General features: G+C 47.5%; 1 protein-coding gene and 1 long non-coding RNA gene across 2 annotated transcripts; one reads left to right on the top strand and one right to left on the bottom strand.

Moving 5' to 3' along the window:
* The first annotated feature begins 1,944 nt into the window (after positions 1–1,944).
* On the top strand, positions 1,945–23,491 carry LOC144301061 (pancreatic lipase-related protein 2-like). The gene is made up of 13 exons (XM_077877504.1): positions 1,945–2,142; positions 2,425–2,476; positions 5,503–5,657; positions 7,080–7,205; positions 8,961–9,095; positions 10,036–10,147; positions 11,581–11,700; positions 12,863–12,982; positions 15,937–16,055; positions 18,131–18,260; positions 19,821–19,932; positions 20,831–20,998; positions 23,371–23,491. The coding sequence occupies exons 2-13, from the start codon at positions 2,425–2,427 to the stop codon at positions 23,432–23,434; spliced, it is 1,413 nt and encodes a 470-aa protein (XP_077733630.1). The 5' UTR covers positions 1,945–2,142; the 3' UTR covers positions 23,435–23,491.
* On the bottom strand, positions 4,245–14,204 carry LOC144301062 (uncharacterized). Its single transcript, XR_013367799.1, has 4 exons — positions 10,069–14,204; positions 7,830–7,938; positions 6,462–6,606; positions 4,245–6,066 (listed from the first exon to the last, which is right to left on the bottom strand). It is a non-coding gene; the product is annotated as an uncharacterized LOC144301062 (long non-coding RNA).
* Positions 23,492–23,883: the final 392 nt, after the last annotated feature.

Raw genomic sequence — 23,883 nt, 5'->3', positions numbered from 1 at the left:
TTCTGTTTTGGACATTGAAGAAGGCATCTTGGAGAATGTGACATTGATGTGGAGCCCTGAGGGACAACTGACTTGGGAAGGGAAAGAGCTAGGGTCATGTGTTTTAGGAAGAAGACACAAAATATGCAAAGACCACCCCCCCCCCAGCCGCCCAAGATGGACACTTTCAAGAAAAGCAGCACATGCCGGGCCTGCAGGAAGTTTCACAAGCAAAATTCAAGGTGAGGAAGGGGAGGGACGACCTAAGGCTTCAGGTGCCCTAAAGGCCATGGTAAGGAGTTTGGCTTTTCTCAAGAGCAATGAGCAGCCACACTGGCGCCATGTCATGGATTTCGGGTTTCCATTCAGCCTAATGTCATTCCAGGCTCCTCAGTGGTGTTCTTTATGAGCCCCAGAGCTGACCTCCTCTCTCAGCTGCTGGACAACATTAAGCTTTGAGGTCACTGAGGCACAAGCAACCCTGTCAGGCTTCATCATCACATCATCACTTCACTTGTTCAAAAAACTTCTCAGAAGCCAATTCATTCCTTAGCTTCCCTCAACTCCACACTGCTCACCTCAGAGTTCTCAGAAGGGAGCGTCATAAAAAAAAAAAAAAAAAAAAAAACATTTTTCTACACTTGAAACCCTCAGGAAATTGCTGGCAACCTCAGGGCTTCTGGGATTGGTCAAAAGGCAGAAGTGGAATGTGGAATAATTAGAACTGTCACCCAACTGCCAGTGGGACTTTATGGGTGCAGTCACTTTGGGATAGTGTTTAAGTATTCACACGCCGCAGGACCAGGCAATTCTACTCCTGGGTATAAGCCTGAGAGAAATGAGTACATGTGTCCTCCTAAAAATGTTTACCAGACCAGAACAATCCTAGAAGCATCATTTATAATGGTCCCAAACTAGAAAGAACCGACATGTTCACCAATGAAGAATGGATAACCCAACTGGAGTGTACTCACGGAAATAAATCAGTTATGACACAGTAATAAAAAAGCTAATAAAAAAGTAATTAAAAGTAATAAAGTAACCAATTAAAGTAAGTAACCAATTACTTACACATGTAACAACATGGATGATCTCAAAAATGGGTTGTGGTAAAATCTTTAAAAAAAAAAAAGAGGGCAGTCCGGGTGGCTCAGCAGTTTAGGGCCACCTTCAGCCCAGGGTGTGATCCTGGAGACCCAGGATCGAGTCCCACTTCGGGCTCCCTGCATGGAGCATGCTTCTCCCTCTGCCTGTGTCTCTGCCTCTCTCTCTCTCTGTCTCTCTGGGTCTCTCATGAATAAATAAATAAAATCTTAAAAAAAAAAAAAAAAGCGTTGTGGGAGGGCACCTGGGTGGCTCAGTGGTTGAGCATCTGCCTTCAGTTCAGGGCATGATCCCAGGGTCCTGGGATCAAGTCCCACATCAGGCTCCCTGCGAGGAGCCTGCTTCTCCCTCTGCCTATATCTCTCTGCCTTTCTCTGTGTCTCTCATGAATAAATAAATAAATAGAATCTTAAAAAAAAAATGGGTTGTGGGAAAGAAGCAAAAATGTAAGGTGCACATACTATCTAAGCAATTCTAGAACAGGTCAAACTAACCCATGGTGACAGAAACCAAAGCACTGCTGGGGCCGTGATGGTAAAAGATCATGAGAGAAACTGCTGGCTGCTGGAAGTGTCCCATATGTTGATCTAGGGCATATACACACATTTGTCAAAACCCATTACACTGTACTTTAAACTTAAGATTCGTGCACTGTGGTATATCTAAATTATATGTCAATTAAAAAAAAAATGACAGGGCGGCACCTGGCTCCTCACCCAAGTCCTCCTCTTAGCAGTGAAGCCAGTGACCTTCTTATCTCCAGGTCAAGGTACAGTTGGCAGAGCTCAGAAATGGTCTTAAGATAGACCGTTTCTAAACAAAGCTATCATTGAGTAGTGTTCGTTTTAGTCTTTTGAGCTCCTTGGTCATATGGCTGAGCAGGCGGTACGTGTTTATGCACTTATGTTATGTGTTTGTGGTAACCTACGTTCCGAGCACGCATGTGCAGAGCCTGGCTAGCCTCCCCATTCTCTCCTCGAGGAGGGCAAAGAATAGGGCCTGCGTATAAAAGCCGCAGCCAACCCACTGGGCTCAGAGACGAAGCTCCAGTGCTGCACAGTAAGTCATGGTCCCTGTGGGGACAGGGAGCTGGCGGGGGGCACTGCAGTGGGGAGACCCAGAGACGGGGGCGGGGGGCTCAGACGGGTGCCCTGTGTGTGTGTGTGCACACGTGCACACGTGTGGAGGCCTCAGCCTTGGGGGGAGCCCGGGGAGCCCAGGCGCTGGGCTTTGGTTTCACACGCTGTGCTCCAGGGCCTCTTGCCCTGCCCCGCTCTGCTACCGCGGCCTGGGAGCAGTGCACAGGGGTGTCCGTGCGAGTCCCTGTTTTCATCCACGTAGATGCTGCCTTCCTGGACCGTCGGCCTTCTCCTGCTGGCCACAGTAGTCAGAGGTGAGGATGCTGTCACCATCTTTTTAAAAAAAAAAAAAAAAAAAATTTTATTTGGGCAGCCCGGGTGGCTCAGCGGTTTAGCGCTGCCATCAGCCCAGGGCCTGATCCTGGGGTCCCAGGATCGAGTCTCACGTCGGGCTCCCTCCATAGTGCCTGCTTCTCCCTCTGTGTCTCTGCCTCTCTCTCTCTCTCTGTGTATGTCTCACGAATAAATAAAATCTTTAAAAAATATATTTTATTTATTGATTCATGAGAGATACAGAGAGAGGCAGAGACACAGGCAGAGGGAGAAGCAGGCCCCATGCGGGGAGCCTGATGCGGGGCTCTATCCCAGGACCCTGAGATCACACCCTGGGCTGAAGACAGACGCTCAACCCCTGAGCCACCCTGGCGTCCTGCTGTCACCATCCCTTTGAGGAGAAAGTGACTGTGCCTGGGTTGGCCTTTGGGTAAGGCGGTTAGAGACATTTTCACCATTATTACCATCACCATAAATAACAGCATCACCATTATTTCAAGAAAAACAACAATTGCCATCATTCAGGGAGTGCTGGCTCTGCGGCAACATGCTTGACACGGGTGATCCCAGGGAATCCTCCTGCAAAGGCTCTAGGGGCGGTGAGGCCGGTGGCAGAGGTGGCAGCAGCTGGGGCCAGGGGAGCGGGAGGCAGTTGTGGCAGACCCCTCACACCCAGTCCCTTCCCCCCCCCCGAGGAGACAGGAGCATGTCAGCAGACTCATGTCACATAGACATGTCCCCTGACAGCTCCCCTGCTGCCAGGCCTGCCAAAGGAGCCCACCCTCCTGCCCACGGCCCCCACCTTCTCTCCTCACAGGGTCTCTGTCTCCCCAGCTCCGATCGGTCCCTCTCTGGCCTCTGTCCAGATTCAGACACAGATACCAGGGTGTACTTGTCCTGGAACAGAAATAGCCTCCCTTGCCGCCACAGCCCCCTGGAGTCCCCAGCCTGCTCACTCCCGGTCACCCCCACTTCCACAGAGGTGTGCCTCACAGGTGCATGCAGCGCCTCTCTCCCTCTCTGCCTCGCCTCCTCCCATCAGCAGGACCCCTCACTGCCTGGCTCGGCTCCCCAAACCCTGCTGGAGCTTGCTTCCCTCAAGAGCAGACACGGCCTCCTCCTCGGGTCCCTGCTGAGGCTTCCTTCTGCATCCAGACTCCTCCCCCTGTCCCCTTGGCTCGTCCCCAGGCCCCCTCTGGGCCTTCCCTTCCATCCCAGCCATGGAGCGAGACCTGGTTCCCAACAGCAGAATCTGGGGTGGATGCGGCTGCATCTCAGGCCTTTCTGACCCCTCTGGTCTCCTTTGCTGATTTACTGCCTCCTCCTGCCCCAGACTTGGGCAGCCCCCAAAAGTCACTCCCGGGCACCTCCTCCTCTTCCTTCTCTGTCGTCAGGCTTCCCGCTTGCCTCACCTCTGGCCTGGCTGCCCACCCTCCTGAAGTCCAGGGCCTCCCACCATGCCTCAAACTCACTTGTCCCATACAAGGCTCAGAAGCCACCTCCTACCCCCATCTCCCCACCTGTGCCTTAATTTCCACTGTCATCGGAGGTCAGGATGCCTGTGACCTACCTCCCCAGGCTCACTGGCCCTGCACTGTCCCATGCCATACCCCCCCCACCCCACGCCCATCACAGGCTCTCCCTCCTCTGAGCCACCTACAGGAGGCTCCACACCACTCACCAGCTTCACGCCCTCCAGCACTTCCCCGTCTCCCCCTAACAGCCCAGGTGTGGTAACCTGGCCCCCAAGCCCCTGCATTTGCCACCAGAGGCAAGCATCATTTTCATCTCCCGCAGCCCTTCCTCTTTTGTCTTTCCAGTGTGAATTTCACAGCATCATTACTCCTTCCCTGTTAGATTTCCTCTCTCTCTCTCTCTCTCTCTCTCTTTCAGGGCAGGGTTTAATCTGATCTGTCTCCATATCTCCTCAGCACCTAGCTATCCTAGCTATGTTCCCAATTAAACTTTACAGGTTTAAATCCTGGCTTCACCACTGGCTGTGACCTCGAGCTACTTGCTCTGTCTCTCTATGCCTTGGTTTCCTCATCTGTAAAATGGGTGTAATAATACAAACTCCTTACTTGTGGGGCTGTTTTGAGTCTTAAATGGGATAATCCTGGTAAAGTGCTAGCATGCTATCTGGCACACAGGAAACAAGTGTTAACTCTTACCAGCTTTTCAATGAACGGTCAACATTTGGCAACACCAGTTTAGGAGGTGAGGAAGCCTAGAAGAGAGACCCATTGCAATCCCCCAGATGCGATTATGTCATCCTCAGTGACAATTCATTGTGGAAATGTTCGTGTTGTAGATTAGAGAAAGGCCGGGCACTTATGGTCACTTGGGTCCATCGGCTAGTTGCATGTACTGATGCAAAAATAAATCATCTCTGTTCTTTAAAAATCTACCTTTCCAAAGAACAACAGGGAAAATCTGAAATGGCAGAGAATAATTTGGGGCAAAAGTGTGTGCAAAAGGGTGACATGAAGTTATGTGAACTGGGCAGCTACCCACGAATGCATGGCCGGTAGTTGATGTAATGGAGAGAGGAAGGTGACTCAAGAAGTACCGTGTCACAGATATCACACCTGATAAATACCTGATGCTTGATGAATATACATCCAAGGCCATCTGGGAGTTTCCTGGAAGAAGTAGTTTTAAGGCAGAAGGGTCCCAGGAATTCTCAGTGATTCCCCAACAGGTGGGATGATAAGGGTCAAACAGCATTACGCATGCTATTCCCAGCACCCCACCCTAGATCCTCTGAATCAGAACCTCTGAGGGAGGAGCCTGGGGACAATGGTGTACATGACACACAGTCACTCCCAGCCCCCAGGTGACTCCCTATAACCAGGAAGTTTGGGGAACAATGACTGGCAAAGATGAAGACCAGCGTTGGCCATAGCCAGCCCGGGCTCATCCTGAAGAATCCTCTTGTGTAGTTGAGAATACAGTGCTCTTTTCCAGAACCCCACGAGTTCCCTGTTGGTTGCTCTTCCTGCCCCAGGAAAGGAGATCTGTTATGGACATCTTGGCTGCTTTCCCGATGACAAACCATGGAGTGGGACCCTTCAGCGGCCTTTCAAGTTATTTCCCTGGAATCCCAAGGACATCAACACTCGCTTTCTTCTGTACACAAATGAGAATCCCAACAACTTCCAAGTAAGTGTGGGATGGAAACGCCGTAAGGTGGGCAGATGTGGGCGCCCATGTTGGACCCTTCACATGGTTGTCTAAGGAAAAATGCACTGCCTTGAAACTTTGCAGGTGATGCTTCCCCACCAATGTTAGACCCGCAGCCATCCTAGCTCTCAGGATCATAAACCATTATGCACATGTAATGAAATCTATGGACGCCCAAACCAGAAACTAACACATTCACACACACTTGTGCATAGAACCTCAGGAGCTTCCCTGCATCAGCAGCCTGTTCCTGGGAAAGCAGCATTTATGGAGAAGCCCAGGCCTGGTGTTCCCTGGGAGGGTCTGTCTTCTTTCTGCACCAGGCAGTGTAAGGAGAGAAGCCCCTCAGTTGGGTAGAGGTGTGGAAGTATAAATCCTTCCTGAGGGGCTAGAAGACAGACGGGGAAGAAGGAATGCTTAGCCACAAAAGACAAAAGGTGGGGACCATGGGAGCACCCTCCAGTTCCCAGAGGGCCTGCTAGGTGGAAGCAGGACCGGCTGTCTGCAGGTGGTTAGAAGTGACAAGGAGAACTTGCTCAGAATCGAAGCAGCTCACAGCTCCAGTCAAAGTTCAGAGCCAGGTGTCTATCTATAGGCCCCTGAGGTCACTCACAGTGGGGCCCTAGGGGACCAGCACCCCACTCTGAGCTTCCAGCAGGGCATCTGCTTAGACATAGCTATTGTGCTGTTTTAATGAGATTCTTCTTCATGGAATCTTGCCTAGGGGGTCTGGTGGGAGGGGACTAGCAGGCATTTGGAAATCTGTTCTTAAGTTTTCAAGACCTTGAGATGCCCCTCAGGGCTCCACGGAGCTGAACCTCCCCTTCAAGCCCGGTACTTCTGGGTGCATGAGTTCTTCATCTTTTCGGGGCCAGAGATCTCTTCAGCATCTGGGGAAGCCTAAGGGCCCGTTCTCCGGATGATGTTTCTAAATGCATAAAGTAAAACACGTAAGATTACAAAGGACACCAATTGTATTGAAAAACAGTTATCAGAACATTTAAAGAGATAAATACGTGCTACAGTAATCTATGTGCTACTTTACTATCTCACTAAACAAGATTTAGCAGTTGGTCTAACAACTGCTGCAATCTTAAATGAGTATAAATTATTTTAAGGTATCTATTAACAACAGCGACGTGCCATGAAACTGTGAGTGGTATAAGGCTACTGTGGTTTGTTGCCTAGCTTCATAATTAACAGAAATGCTAGATTTCAATTAGGGGTTAATGAAAACAGGAAGTCCATGACCTTGGGCATTATGAATTTTGTCCTCCAACCTCAGGTCAGGAAGGCCTGCTCCAGCCCGATCCAATTTCAGTCTTACTGGATGGAGCTGGCTCTAACAGTCCATGGCTTGGAAAGGCCAACATTCAAATTCACGTTTTGTAATTAAACCAGCTGATCACTGCCACTGATCTAGACACCATTGAGGCTTCAAACTTCCAACTGGACCGCAAGACACGCTTCATCATCCACGGCTTCATAGACAAGGGGGAGGAGAACTGGCTGTCTGACATGTGCAAGGTAGGGGCAAACCCCTGGCATCTAGCCCTCTAGCACCCAGCACCCAGCACCCAGATTCAAACACCGCAGCCCCGTATCCCTGAGGCTGGGAAAGGAGACACCCAAGGAGAGAAGTGATCTTCCCAAAACCACCAAGGAAAGCCTAGGTTCTCAAGGCATCTGTGGTCAAGTTCTCCCAAACCAACAACTTCTAGCCAACCAGCTCTTGAGGCTGAAAAAAAAAAAAAAAAAAAACCAGATTCTAATCAGAAAGTCCCAGAGGTGGAAACTATAGCAAATTACCTGACATTTGTCTTGGATGGTTTATGTAAAACCCCTGAGTGACAGGAAAGTGCTTAAATTTAACTTCTAGAGCTTTGCTATCCAATAGAACATTCTGTGCTGATGGGAATGTTCTGTATCTGCACTGTCCAAATCAGGAGCCACTAGTCACCTGTGCTTAATCAACACTTGCAATGTGGCTAGTGTGACCACAGAGCTGAATTCTAAATTTCATTTAATTTTAATTAGTTTTGAATAGCCACCCATGGCTAGTGGCTACAATACTAGACAATACAGCTCTAAAGTTATCATGAATATTAGTAATGAATTATTATTTATAACATCCATTTCTAGAGCACTTACCATGAACCTGACACCGTGCAGGTAGAGTGAGGAAGGTATAGCTATGTTCCCATTTTATAGATGAGCAAACTAAGGCACAAAGAAGTTCAGTACTTGCCCAACGTTGAATCTGGAGGTGGAATGAAAAACCAGGTCTTCTGTCCATAAAACACCACGATGCTGTGTGTCTGCAGATTTAACCTGGAGGAGGTGCCCGGGGGCCATGGCTTTTTGGGCCTTAGTCTGAACAGGGACCAACCTCAACAGCTTCTCTCCAAGGGCTCTCTTCTTTTCTTGGAATTGGGTGTTTGCACATGCCCCCTGAGCCCCAGAAGGAAACTGTGTAAACCTGGACATGGAAGAGTCAGGTATACGCCACCCAACATGATGCCCGGGTCTCTAGCTAATGCCTTCCCCTCTCGAACCAAGTCTCAGTCCAGGGCACCCCCAAATGAACAAAGTGTATGGAGTGGCCCTATCTGACATCTGATCCCCTACTCCCTACCCCCGCCCTTACGCCAAGGGACCAGTATCTCTGCTTGGGCAGCAGACTGTGGTCACAGGCCCGGGTGTAAAAGATGTGCATATCTGAGAGGGTCCTATCTTATTTCAGTCTAAATTTTATCTGATTAAACGTGTCCCTTAATACCTTAGATCTCCCACCAAAGCATTGTTGGGAACATAAAAGCAACATAGCCAGGGCTTCAACCCTCCAGCATTTGTGTTCGATTTGGGTCATATGGTTTCAGCTCAACTCTGTTTTAGCTCCGAAGCAGAGATAACAGATAAGTAAACAAATGGGTGTGGCTGCCTTCCAATAAAACTTTATCTATAAAAGCAGGTAGATTTGGCCCTACTGCAATAGTTTGCTAACTAACCCCTCATCTAGTAAGTGAACTTTTTGATCTGGCTGTGTCACATCTGTGAGACCTCAGGCTCAAGTCATTTAATCCATTCTGGGCCTCAGTTTCCACATTTGTTAAGTGCGGATAAGCACACTCAATCAATAGTGACGTGGTGAAAGTTTGGACAAGTACAAGGAATATTAGAGTTCTGGCACAATCTGGGTGCTCCATGGGTATGAATTCCTATCTTTGGAGTGTACAGTCTGTGGCTGTTAATAAATTGGTTTCTCTCTCTTGTCTTCCCCAGAAAATGTTTAAAGTGGAGAAGGTGAATTGCATCTGTGTGGACTGGAAACGTGGGGCAAAGACACGATATTCCCAAGCTATCCAGAACATTCGGGTTGTGGGAGCACAAATAGCTTTCTTCATACAACAGCTGTCGGTAAAACCCTGCGTGGGCCACATCCTGTGGGTAGCAGGCAGAAAAGGGGCTACCCAAGCACCACTCCCTTGTACCTAAGAGGCAGCCTAAGCCTCCCTGGGCTGGGGCCAGGCGGGAAGCCCAAGAAGGGCCTTCCTAATGTGAAGTTGCACCTCTCTTCCCTCCTGGATTGTCCCAAAGACTCCTACTTATGGGGCCTGAGTCAAACTAACCTCTTTGAGCCCCAGTTTCCCCTTTGGAAAGAAAGTCTCTCCTGCAGGCTATTCTGGGAGTTCCAGAGGAGTCTTCTTTCTCAGCCCAGGAGGAAAGGCCCCTTACAGCCTTCTGGAAGGTCTATTCTGGAGAATCCCAGAGCCAGGCCCACTACCCACGCTCTCCCAGACAGGCCCGACCCCAGCCGGGGACCAGGTCCCCCCCACCCCCGCGGGGTGTGGGTGGCTGCAGGCCGCGCAAGGGTCCCATCCCCTCCAGGGCAGCCTGCAGTTGACGCGGTGGCCGCTGGTCAGCACTGTTGCCCCGCGCACGGCCCGCGCAGGCTGCGGACCGGGTCGCGCGATCCCGGGAATCGGCTCCTCCCCAGTTCCAGGGGACTCCTCCCTGGAGTCGGCTCCTCCCGAGTTCCGCGCCCCCGCGGCTCCCGCGCCCCTCCCGCGCCCTCCGGGCCCCCCGCGGGCCGCGGCACCCCCCCGCCCCCCCCCGCGCCTCCTGCGCCCCCACGGCCTCGCGCCCCCCCGCGGCCCCCCGCGCCCTCCGCGCACCCCCCGCGCCCCCTGCACCCCCGCGCTCCCCCGCGCCCCCCGCGCCTCCTGCGCCCCCACGGCCTAGCGCCCCCCTGTGGCCCCCCCGCGCCCTCCGCGCCCCCGCGCCCCCTGCACCCCCGCGGCCCCCCGCGCCCCCGCGCCCCCGCGCCGGCGGGACCTGACGCGCCACCCGTCCGCAGACCGAGCTGGGCTACCGCCCGGAGGACGCGCACCTGATCGGCCACAGCCTGGGCGCGCACGCGGCGGCAGAGGCGGGCAGGAGGCTGGGCGGCCGCGTGGGCAGGATCACAGGTGCGCGGCGCCGCCCGGCCGGTGCGGGTGCGGGAGAGGCGGGCGGGCCCCCAGGTGCAGCCTGCAGGGGGTGCCCCACTTGAATCCGAAAGGAGTCGTCCCTGTATTCATGCGTATTCGAAAACACCTGATTGCAAATAAAAATACATTTATTTTTTTAAAGGAAAATACAACTGGCATATTAGGCACATGACTTCGGGTTATTACTGCAAGAGTAAAATAATAATAATAATAATAATAATAATAATAATAATAATAATAATAAACTGAGGTTTTTAAATTGAGTCATCAGCTCCACAAGTATGTATGCTGTGCCATGCACAAGCAGAGAATGAAAAGTGGTCACCTGAAAACTGCCACATTGGAGGTGCTCAGTAAATACTGAATAAATGAATAAATTACTTGGCAAGATGAACGCACACAAGCCACAGACAACTATTTATTTTGTGCGGGCAAATCAACATGTGGCTTTGGCAAACAGTTCAATTTAACATGTAATGAATGTCTCCTTTGCTCAGGGCTCTGTGCTGGCATCGGGTGAGGGATACGGGGATTGTAGTTCATATTTCTATAAAATTTTTCAGTTTGCAAAGTCCCTTCTCTTCCATCTTTTCATGGGGGTTTCATCATAACCCTGTAGGAGAGGTGGTTGTTATTCCCACCTTCTGGACAAGGAAACTGAAACTCAGCGAGGACAGGTATTTGACCTTGATCGAAACCAGGGCTAAATACAGGTGCCCGAGTCCTGGGTGCCCTGCTGCGTCCACCCTCTGTGTCTCCTCAAAGATGAAGTGGGCACAGCTCCTTTCAAGAGACCCACAGTCTAGTCCAGGAGGCAGACCATAAAGGAGGCAAGTAAAATTCAGAGTCGAATTAATCAAACACAGAATAATCCTATACAATGGGGATGGCGTGGACTGAGGAAGGAGAGGCTAAGTTTTCCCTGAGGAGGTGGTGTTTGAGCCTGGTCTTGGAGAGAACAGATTTATTAGGGGAGGGTATGGGAAGGTGAGCAGCAGACTGGGGATAGCATAAGCAGCCAGAGGGGACCAGCAGTGTGGGGCCTGGGGCCTGGGGCCTGGCTGGACCTGGGTGAGGTCAGGGAGCTTGCAGTCTTGGAGAGCAGTGGCCAAATAGTAACACATGAGGGGGAAAAGGACAAAGGAAGTGAAGGAGCCAGGGGTCACCTAGATCCTGCTAGAAGTCAAACACTGGGGTCTTCTGGAGGTTTGTGGATAGTGACCCCACTTTTAGCCTTTCCATGTTACCTTCTCTCTCCTAAGCAGACCAGGAGCTACAGATCCAATTTCCCAAGTCACGCTGCTGAGATCTGGGACTCTTTGCCCAGGAATCCCCATGGATCTTGTGGATAAAGAGTTTAGATCCTAGTTTGTCTTAGAGTGTGGCCTAACTACCCACCTGCCCGATTTCAGGACTGGATCCAGCACAGCCATGCTTCCAAGGCACACCTGAGGAGGTTCGACTGGACCCGTCTGATGCCATGTTTGTGGATGTGATTCACACGGATTGTGCTCCCATAATCCCCTTCCTAGGTGAGTTCCCCACCTTACCTCTTGGTGACCAGCTGTAACTGAGGAGAGTGGGTCCAGGTGCACCCCACACACATACTACAAGGAGGATATGCAAAAAGGCGCACCTTCCGAATACCTTGGGCACCAAGCAGTCCTGGGTGCCAGCCAGGACAGTGCCTGTGGTATCAGCCGCTACCACCCCAGGTAGAACCAGAAGCTCTTCTACAGCCTGAAAGGCTGTCACTAGTTTTCAAATCTTGCATCCTTTCCAGTCTGCCCATATCCAAAGATAGATGTGTCCTTATTGACCTTTGACCTGTACTTGCAAAATGCAAAAGTTAATTTTTGAATTTTTTTTTTTTTTTACTTCTTTTGTCAAAGCTCTGGCTGCAGTTTGTTTTATTGGATATTAAATATATCCTGTTGTCTGGTTCTTCTAAGTCAATGTTCTTTTCTTCGTTATTTTCTTATACAACCACTCGTGAAACATGCCAATAGAAAAATGTTTTTAATGATAATTATATCAGTCATTGAGTATCTACTATGTGCTGCTTTGAACCTTTTGCACACATTAGCTCATTAATCCTAACAACCCTAAAAGTGGGTATTATTATTATTACAATTTCACTGCCGAGGGAACTGCCCAACATTACGGAGTCTATAAGTAGAACCAGGTTGTGATCACAGGTCTGCGTGCTTCAAAAACCAAAACTCCTACCCTTGTACTGGGTTCTCAAGATAGCAATATAACGGAATGTGGTCTCAATATAATGATATAACATAGAAGTCAAAATTTTTGAATGAATATAGTAATAAAACTTGCACCAGTCCTGGTGTGTATCTGCAGGTACATAGTGGTGTCAGGGCATGTCAGGACCGTTCAGGGTCTCCCCACGTCAGACCGACACACATACACATACAAATATACATGTGTGCATGCTCACCCAGAGCCTACCTTCCCCCCATTTCTCCTCCTGTGTGCTCTCCTCCCTTCTTGTCTTGTCACGTGCCCATTTCTGAGCACTTTCTGCAGAGCCACAGACACGGTACAGTGGCTCTGCCGAGAAGAGAATTTGCCAAGAAGGTTCTCGATGTGGTTGAAAGGAGTCGAATGCTGTCTGTGACCACAACCTAACAATGGGACCGCTCACCTCCCTGATCATCTCCACTTACAATATTTCAGGTTTTGGAATGAGCCAAAAGGTGGGTCATCTGGATTTCTATCCAAATGGAGGAAAGCAAATGCCTGGATGTCAGAAGAATGCCCTTTCAACCATCATTGACATAAATGGCATATGGGAAGGTAGGTGAGTTAGGGAGGCAAGACAGCGGCTGCTCCACTTGGGGAGAAACAGTGCGTGGTGTGTGCCAGGTATTTCCCCGACAATGTCATGAGGTCTTTGCTTTGATCAGTCCCATTTTACAGACAAGGACACTGGGTCAGTAAAGTTATAAAACTTGCCCAAGGCTACCCGAGATTTAAGCCCAATTTCTAGCTGCAGACCCCCGATCTCGTGCCCCATCCTGCACCATCTCCCCCTTGTCAGGATGCTGAGGCATGACAGGACCAGTCCACCGGCAAAGACCCAGCTTGGGCTTTGACCCTCTGTCTTCTGTGCTTGCTCCCTGAAGGACTGCTGGGCGTAAGCAAAGATCTGAAGGGTTAGACGTTCTTGCCATTTACTGTGGTATTTCAAGTTCTAGGCACAGAAAGGAGCTGAGCTGGTAGGGAGACAGAGGCGGAGGTGCAGAACATGTTCTGTGGGTTTGGGGAGAGTGAGCTGGAAGCAGGAGGACCTAGGCTCTGAGGGATGCACCTTGTGTGGACTTCCGTTCGTGTGAGAGGGTGGGCTCAGTGCCCCCAGTATGAAGTGACCCTTGACATCATCTGTGATAGCTGCCTTTATTCTGACCTTTGGTTGTTCCTGTCCACCCCACCACCACCCTGCCCTGCAAGACCGGGCTTCACTGTCCTCCCTGAGAGTGGAGGCTTCGAGTCTGATTGTTTCATTTTAGTCCTTACTTGTCTGAGCTGAGAGTTCTCCGAAGCCAGGGCCTCCCAGACACACCGAAGTCTAGCCCAAAGCAAGCAATCCAGTCCATTACACAAAGCTCAGTGACCTTCGGTGTCATTTTTATATTTCATATGCTGAGGTTAAAAAGTAGGGTTGCGGGGCACCCGGGTGGCTCAGCAGATGAGCATCTGCCTTTGGCTCAAGTCGGGATCCTGGGGTCCTGGGATCAAGTCCCACATCAGGCTCTTGCAAGGAGTCTGCTTTTCCCTCTGCCTGTGTCTCTGTCTCTCATGAATAAATAAAACCTTTAAAAAAACAAATAAATAGGGATGTCTGGATGGCTCAGTGGTTGAGCATCTGCCTTTGGCTCAGAGCATGATCCTGGGGTCCTGGGATCAAGTCCTGAATCAGACTCCCACACAGGGAGTCTGCTTCTCCCTCTGCCTGTGTCTCTGCTCCTCTCTCTCTCTCTCATAAATAAATAAATAAAATGTTTATAAATAAATAAATAAATAAATAAATAAATAAATAAATAGCAGGTTGCTAAAGCCACAGCCAATATCCACTGGCAGTAAGTGGGGCTTTAACCTCCTCTGGGCTCTGCACCAGGTAACTCCAGGGAAGACGCAGCTTCTCCGCCCCCTGAGAGACCACCAGAGTCACAATAAGGGCTGCCCCTTCCCAGCAGTGACGAGCAGGGTACACATAATAGGTGCCAGGTTTAATTTAAAAGGCAATTGAGAGTGAACAAGCCCATGACACTGGAGTGTGTACCTATTGTGTGGAGCTCCGAGTTACCCAGGCGCTGAGCAGAGGAACAATTAAATCCGCTTGCTCCTCTGTGATGGGATCGCAGGGCAGAAGTGTTGGATGAAAGAAACAATTAAGTTTGAAACAGGTCCTCCTGTTGTCTGGTAATGAGCGTTGGTGTGGGACACACGGAACCAGCTTCTGCAGGAAGTTTCTGGGCCATGGGGCAGGTGGAGCCCAGAACTGTGGGGAAGTAATCCCACCGCTGCTTCCCTGGAGCAAAGGGAAATGTGCCTTTCTCCCTGGGCAGTGGGTGCCTTTCTCCCACCAGAGCCCACCAGAGCCCCAGCCCCAAAGTGACCTCCAGGTATGTCTGATGTTGCTGCAGATCACTTTTTAGCAAGTTTGGTACCCAGTAGCTAGAGAAGTGAAAAAATAATTTTCCAAACAAAAAGACTTTGGTTTCAAGAAAAAGATGGTAAATAAAATGCAGAGATAGAGTGGCTGGAGGCCACAGTAATCATACTGTCCGATGCTTTTACCTTGTGCCTGGAAGAGTAGGAAAGAAGTTCTCAGCCTGGGGCCAAAGCCACAAATAAGCCTGCTTCGCTCCAAAGGCCTGTCCCGTGTGTGCCGTTCACAAACTGAGGCCCAGCCTCAGAATACAACCCACAACAGTGTGTAATTGGCTTTTAAAAAGTGGGAATTTTAAAAGTGGGAATGAGGGGCCCTGGGTGGCTCAGTCAGTTAAGGGTCTGCCTTTGGCTCAGGGCATTATCCCAGGGTCCTGGGATCGAGTCCTGCACTGGGCTCCCCGCAGGGACCCTGCTTCTCCCTCTGCCTGTGTCTCTCTGCCTCTCTCTGTGTCTCTCATGAATAAATAAATAAATAAAATCTTTAATAAAAAAGTGGGAATTTACTGCTATCATTTAAGCATAGAAAGATTTTCATGTGAAAGTCAAGACACTGGCTTCTCACGAAAATTCAGAACAAATAATCTGGGCCTTCACCATGCAATGACTGGGCCATGTAGGATCCCTTTAAAGTCTATTGCTATCCTCTCTCTCTCTCTCTCTCACTCTCTGCATAGACATTCCTCACTGCCCCCTGCATGGCCCCCAGCCCTCATCATCCCTTTACATTACATACCATCCTCAGAGGATTGTACAAATGTGCTCATTAGCACCTGTCACTCTCCAACACTTGCCGGCCCTTGAGCTGGACCTTCCCAGCAAGTGGACACAGTATAGGGGAGAGGAAAAACCACTCTGGCCAACCACCACTACTAAACACGTCCCCAGATTTTCTACTCTCCCCTAAGTATGCCAAAGTGTCAGGCACCGAAATTCCAAATTGTGCCCTGACACCCATCTGTGAAATGTGCAGGGTGAGGGGTGCGGGAAGGGGAGAGGATTCCTCATTCAGGCAGGATGGTTCAGCCTTCAGAAGTAAAATGCCTCCTGTGAGCTCCCGTGCCCTTTGCTTCCCCCAGGAGCCCGAGACTTTGTGGCTTGCAATCACCTAAGAAGCTACAAGTATTACTCGAGCAGCATCTTGAGCCCCGATGGCTTCCTGGGCTACCCGTGTGCCTCTTACCATGAGTTTCAGGAGGTAGGTCACCCCAGGGCTGGGGGAAGATGCTGGTGGCCCTGTTGATGGTAGGGATTTTGTCCCTATGGCTTGGAACAGAGAAGAGCTCTAACCTCATGACTAAAGGGAGGAGGTACTGCACATGCCGAGCCTCATAGAGCCTTCTCCTGGAAGCAGGGTGGGTAGGAGGGGACCTGACTACTAGGCCTTCCCTAGATCTCAATTTTTTATTCTGGAAAATTCCTAAACTACAAGAGTACATGAATACCTGTCCACCCATCACCTACACACACCGATTGTTAACATTTGAATGTGTGTATATGTATAGTTTTCTTCTAAATTATGTGAAAGCAAACTCAAGACTTTACTCATAAATATGTTCATCTCCTGAGAACAAGACCATTCTATAGAACAATATTCAAGAAATTTAACACTGATATACTAATATTTTCTAATACATAGTTCATATTCAAACTTCTCCAAATATCCAAATAATGTCCTCTAGCTGTCTTTCTTTTTCTTTCTTTCATTCTCCCTCCTTCCCTCTCCCCTCCCTTTCTTCTCCTCTCTCCCTCTCTCCTTCTCTTTCTTTCTTCTCTTCTTCTTCTTGAATTGCATTTTTTCCCTTTCCTTTAATTTCTTTCTTTTTCTCTTCTTTTTTTTTTTTTTTTTTTTTAAGAGAGCAAGCATGAGCAGGCAAGGAGGGACAGAGGGAGAGGGAGAGAGAATCTTAAGCAGGCTCCACCTCCGAGCCAGAGCCCTATGCGGGGTCAATCACATGACCCTGAGATCATGACCTGGGCTAAAACCAAGAGTCACTCAACTGACTGAGCCCCTTTTTGAGTCTCCATTAATCTAGAACAGCTCCAATCTTTCATTGGTCATCCAAGACAGTTATGAGACATTGACAGTTATATTCCAGACCAAGTGTCTGCTAGAATATTCCACAATCTGAATTTGTCTGGTTATTTCTTCATGATTTACTGGGTGTTATTGAGTCCTCAGTGCATGGCAACCAGAGGCATTGGCATTCATTTAGTGGCACATCATCTTAATACTTGATGACTTACAGTTTGATTACTTGTTTAAGATTTAAAAAAAAAAAATCTACCCAATTTATCCATTATGGAAGTCCCATTTCCCTTTAGTGATCTTTGAGGGGATATTGTTCCCCAACAACAAACCAGTGTAAAAGGTTGAGCTTTTTGCCTGAATTAGTTAGTATGTTGGGGTTGCAAAAGTTTGAAGTTTCAAAATATTTTTTTTCAAAAGTAAAAATAAAAATACATCTATACTCACATGTTTCCTTTCAAAACTGATTTTGACCTTAACGTTTTTGGGTTGAACTAAGATCCAAAGGATATCATGTTCAATCCCCAGGGTCTGTGAGTATTCACTGTGTAGCCTTGACCATCCTAGGTATTGTTAGGGTGTGGATAATAATATACACAGCCTCCCGTACTTGTCTTGTGCTTTCCAAATTGCAAAATAGCTCTGCACACCGTGGAAGATGGATGTGAGCAAAGAACAGAAGACCAGTGCCATGGTAGCATAAAATGTTGGTCTGATCTGAACAGAACAAACCACATCCTCCAGACTTCAACGAATGAACTACCATTTGGGGAACATCAAAGAGGGATCAATTATATAATTCACAGCAAAGTGTAGATGGTCCCAGACCTTCTCTTCCTCTGCTCTTTTGAAATAACTTACATGTCCCATTTATTCCTCTTAGAAGATGTCTTGCATTTCCCTTCCATATTGTAGCATTATTGCTTCCTGGATAGGACTTTTTTTACTCAACTATACTCCAAGTTTTCTGGGTATTTCTTTGGGGACACAACAGGGCTTCATACAGTTCCCTGCATGACTCTGAGGATGAAGACATGGATATATGGGTAGATGAATGCATGCATGTCAGTGGAGGGTGGGAGAATGGATGGATGGATGAGAGGATGGTTGGATGGATGAGAGGATGCATGGGAGATGGATAGGTGCATGGGTAGATTAATAGGATGGAAAGATGAATTATTTGCTTAATTGATTGAATCACTCAAAGCCTACTCCTAGCAAGCAAATTATGTTTTTTTCACTAGGATAGCTGTTTCCCTTGCCCAGCTGAAGGATGTCCCCAAATGGGGCACTACGCTGACCGATTTCAGAGGAATACCAGTGCTGTGGGACAAACCTTTTTCCTGAACACAGGAGACAGTGGTAACTTTACTTGTAAGTTTCCATTTTACTCCTTTAAAACCTCTTGCAAGTAATTTGGAAGGTGTTATCAGCCGAATTAGTCAGGACGCCTGGCAACGGACAACACCAACCAGCTTAGATGTAATAGAAGGACATTATCTAACCAACAATCCTGATCAGTAGAGTGAAGTACAATGATGATTGGCACAGGCTGGTCCTATGTTCACCCACCCCGGTGGCAGGAAGGATGAATCCATTAACGGAAAGAGAGGGTCGCATGAGGCAAAGTCACTGTAAGTCAAGAGGTCACACCTGTGATTATCTGTCCTACTAGTTCCCTGACACCATCGTGCATGCATATGTGCACCTGTGCGTACACACACACGCTGTTTGTGTTGTTATTTTGCCCCGCTTCTTACCAACAAAGTACAAGTTGGTAAAATCATCAAGATTCATTTGTCATAAGTAATAGTATATGGTGGCTGAATAGAAGAGTGTTATTTTTCAAGGAAGTTATAAATTTAAAAAAGTATATATATAGCACTTTACAAAACACTTTTCACATGTAGTATCTCATGTAATCCTCACAATACTTAAGATAGAAGATAACAGTTTGGAGTAACTATAACATCTGGATATGCAGATGTGGATCCGGATGCATCTGGATATGCATATATGCATATTCCTTCAACCCAGTCACCCCACTTCTCAGACATACCTTAGGACAATGCTTGCATAAGAAGACGTGCTCAAGGATGTGCACTGCAGCATTGTTTTTAATACCAAAAGTTTAGTGAGGAGAACCCTAGATGCCCACAAATTGGTAAATAACCAATAACCAATAAAAGGCAAGGGGATAGTTCCATGTACTGAAGAAAGAAATCCTCTAAAGCATAGTAAATGAAAAGACAAGAGGCAGAAACCCCACATATCAATACATTACAGTGTGTGTCAGTCAGGGTCCCGATGGACAGAGAACTCATCAGAGTGGTTCAAATGAAGAGACTTTATTGAAAGATCTACCTTGAGAGGTGTGGGCAGGGTTAAAGGAACAAACAAGGAATGCTGAGGCACCCAGAATCTGGTGGTTGTGGGGCTCCTGGAATGGCATGCTATCATAGAGGGGGTAGTTATTGCCAGACATTTGGTACTGGAACCAGGGAGGCACCAGGGGAGCAGGAGAGATGGTCCTGCCCCTTTCATCTTGCCTTCTGATCTCCTGTGCACATCTCTTATCAGCTGAACTCAATTTAATGCCAGTGGCAAGATCCCTGGTGGGGGTAGCATTCCAGAACACAGCAGGACAGAGAGAGGTGGTAAATCAGTCTGGGGTGGGGGGGGTGGGGGTGGAGACAATAGAGAATAACAGCGCGTCATATTTGTGGAAGGGGAAAAAAGCCTTGGATATTCTTTTATAAACTTATCTGTATATGTATGAATGCTCTGAGAAAGCTCCAGATTAGGGTTTCTCTACCTCAGTACTAGCGACATTTCAGACTGGGGATTCAGAGCTAGGAACAAGAATGCTTCCATGGGATGATTTTTTTTTTCAACAAAGTGAGTTAATTGAACTGATTATGTGTCTTTGGACAGGTTGGAGATACAGGGTATCGGTCACACTGGCTGGAAAAAAGAAAACGAGTGGGTACTTTAGGATTGCCTTGTATGGAAGTAATGCAAACTCAAAACAATATGAAATTTTCAAGTAAGTTTGACAGTAAAGTGAAATGGTCATACTTTTCATACTCATAATATTCATAATAGAGTATTCCTAAGAATTGGGTATAAAAACGCTTTATAAATCTAGCCATCTATTCTGGAGAAGCACCGAATTCTAGAATGTCAGAGCCGGAGGAAATTCTAAGCCGATCATCCCATTTTACAGATGAGAAGAGTGAAGCCCAGAGGGGGAATTCACTATTTAAAATCAGATATTTGCTAACTTCTTTTGGAATGTCAGTCATCACTTTCTGACTTGGGTTTTATAGATATCAAATTCTCCTTTCGCAAGGCATGTTTATGTAGCAACTCCCCCCCACACACATGCACTCTCCACCCTCACCCCAACACTTGCACACCTAGCTTCTTATTGCTGCGGTAGCCTCAGCACCTAGCTTCTACTGGGCATATGCGGTGCTTGGTAAATATGTGCCAGATGAATACATAAGTGTGCTATAAAATAATATTCTTTTTTTTTACTAACTTTTACAGAATGCTTTTCATGTTAAGTTTAAGTTCTTTCACAACTCTCTATTCTCCATATGAAATCCTAACAGAAGACTTCTGAAGCCACATGCATCCTTAAAATAAGACATTATATTGATTAGTCTTGTAGTGTAACTATAAGGTTAACATGGCTCCCCAAATATTTGATTTCCCCTAAGGACAAACTAAGACTAGAATTCTACAGTCCTATATTTTTTTGAAGACGTGTTCTTCACAAATACTTTTGTGTTTTGGCAGCCCCTGAATGTATACAGAGTCATTCAAGGTATTAGCAGAAAAAAAACAATGACAGCCATTATTTGGAGAAACAATAGATTATTATCATCCTGCGTATTCATATATCCAGCTGATACAACATTTTATGTCTGCACTTTCAGAGGATCCCTCCAACCACATGCAATTCATATGCGTGACATTGATGTGGACCTCAATGTTGGAAAAATCCAGAAGGTTAAGTTCCTCTGGAACAACCATGTGATAAATCTTTTCCGGCCCAAGCTGGGGGCTTCACAAATCACAGTGCAAAGCGGTGAAAATGGGACCAAGTGCGTATCTCTTATTCCACCTACGTCTCACTGTCTGTATTTACCTATTAATCTATCTACACTTCCATCTAACCATCCAGTCACCCACTTACCCAACTACAATGTAACTATCTACCCAACCATACATCCGTCCCTTTCTGTCCATCCACCTAACCACTCACCTATCCATGTACCCATTAGCCATCTATCCAATCTTCTGGCCATCCAGCCATTATCTACCCAACTATTCATCTCAACTCCCCATCTATCCAACTGATTCACTTTGAAAAATCAAATATCATTTTCCTTAAGCCAAATTGAACTTGGTAGGAGCAAGGCATCGGTTAGTTATAAGGCATAGATTTGAGAAACAGGCAAACATGAGGCTGTTTTCTCTCAAACAATGAGGAAAACACCTGAGCAGAATTGGTAATCACTAAGTTAATTCCAGTTGAGGAGCAATTACTGACATAAACTGGTTTGTTTAGAGACTGTTTCATGAAAATGATAGGAACTGCATTGAGATCTAGTTCACAGGGGCATTCTCTTCTCATTCAAGGTAGGGGCTGGGAGAGGATATAACTGTTATTTAAAATACTGAAAGAAAGAAGGCCACCTTCAAGGAAGATCATCATAAAATAACAGGCTGTTAGGGTCTGAAGGAAACTTAGCTATCACCCCTCAACTGCTCTCATTTTAAGATGACGAAAGCAAGATACAGAGAGCCATGCAACTTGTCTAAGTCCACACAGGGAAGCTAGAAAGAATACTGGACCCCAAAATGTTCAAAAACATAGACCAAGACCATGCTGAGCCTCATCACTTAACTGTGCTGGCTGTTAATAATGTTAATAATAAGCCCGATTCCTCTGCGTGTGTTTGGAAGGATCAGATATCACTCTGGCTGTGCCCTTCCTTTGTATACTCAAGAGCAGAACACAAGCATAAAGGGCAGCTCAGACTTGGACCCAGATTTTCTGATAGTCAGTCTGGTCCTCTTGCCATGATGCCAGCTTCTCACAGCCAGATGTGGAGCTAAAGCTCTGTCAGACCTGGTGGTGGAATGCATGGTGGAGCAGTCCGGATTCCATAGTAGTGAGGTGGGGGTTGGGTAGAGTTATGGTTTTCAAGTATAGTAGAGTCCACACACGACAGATCGCAAGGACCAAAGTCATCCCCTCACTAGAGATCCCTCTAGATCCCATCATCCCCTAGAGATCCCTCGTCAAGGAGCTACATCCTGAAGTTGAACCCTGAGGAAGGCAGGCATGGTCAACCATCCTCATTTATCTAGAGACACCTCCAAGACAGCAGGAGGCCAGAAGTGCCCTGCATCTCATGGCTGGTTGCCTCTGAGGAGTGACAACCCTTCCCAATCTTTTTTTTTTCCACATCTTTATTGACATAGCGTTCCCATACCACATAATTCACCCATGTAAAGTATGTACTTCCATGACTTTCAGCAGATTCACAGAGCTGTACAATAATCACTGCAATCAATTTTTGAACATAGCGTTACACAAGAAGGAAACCCCACACCCATTGGCCATCGCCCACTAATCTCCCTATCCCGTTACCCAGCCCTAGGCAACCACTAGTGTACTTTCTATCTCTGTAGGTTTTCCTGATCTGGACATTCTTCACACACAGAATCATGTAACATATATATAGTCGTTCACGACTGGCTCCATTCACAGCACAACGTCTCTTAGGCTTTGCCATGTTGTAGCCTGTATCATTCTTTTTTATTCATTCCTTTTTATTGCCAAGTAATATTATACAGGTAGGCCACATTTTAATTATCCATTCATCAGCTGACAGATATTTGGGCTGTTTCCATTTGGGGGCTGTTATGATACTCTTGCTTATATACTAATTTTCGTGTGGACATACGTTTTCCTTCCTCTTGTGTATATAGGAGCAGAATCACTAGAATCTCATATGAGAATTCTCGGTTTAACTTTTAGAAGAACGGCCAGATTGTTTTCCAGAGTGGCTGCCACATTTTAGGTTCCCAGAAGCAGTGTACAAAGTATATTCGTGACCTTGACTCTCTAGGGAAAGTCCCCTCGGGGCAGGCCGGGTGCCCCTGGGAATGCAACGCCAGGCCCAGAGCTGCAGGCCCATCAGAGCCTCTCTTGGTTTGAAAAAAATAAAAATCCCTGGTCTGACAGAGCTGATTCACTGTCAGCTCATTAAAAAGCCACAGGAGAGGAGGATATTCTTTGAGTGGTTTTGCTTAGAGAGAATCCACTTGAACTCCACTGAGTGTCGCAGAGCCTTTTGGTCAAAGGGATCTGAATTCCAGGGAGCTGGCTACCTGCTGTTTGCTTCTCTGAGGTCACATTTCCATAAGCACATGAGTCTCATGCTGAAAATGTTTTCCTCCACAGGTATAATTTTTGTAGCAGTGACATGGTGCGAGAAGATGTTTTACAGTCTCTTTACCCATGTTAAAAAATAGGGTCCTCTTGTATCTTTGCCGTAATAAATTTTTCAATGCCTTCAGTTTAACGTTGAGGTGTTCATTTGACATTCTCCACGTTCTGGGGTCACATTTCAGAAATGATTGGTGGGACTGGAACCACATGTGACCAGAGGTAATGCCTTGAAAGCTCCCACTGGCCCTCCCCTGCCACCGTCTCTCTCTTTCGGGGCACATTATGTGGCCCCTTCTAACGTATTTTATTTCCTTAGACAATGAATTTCTATCCTATTTGATAGGGTCATCACTGCTTCCACGTGTCACCCACCCAACTTTTCACATACTAGGGTAAGAAGCTGACTCCATACAAGAACAGCCTATAGCAGGACAAACTCAGAGCAATTATTATTTAGATTAAAACCTGCCTATGCGGGTGCCTGGGTGGTTCAGTGGTTGAGGGTCTGCCTTCAACTCAGGGCAT

This window comes from Canis aureus, chromosome 29 (genome assembly GCF_053574225.1).
Source record: "Canis aureus isolate CA01 chromosome 29, VMU_Caureus_v.1.0, whole genome shotgun sequence".
NCBI lineage: Eukaryota > Metazoa > Chordata > Mammalia > Carnivora > Canidae > Canis > Canis aureus.
Note: the sequence above shows the minus strand (reverse complement) of the source record. Positions and strands in the feature narration are given on the sequence as shown.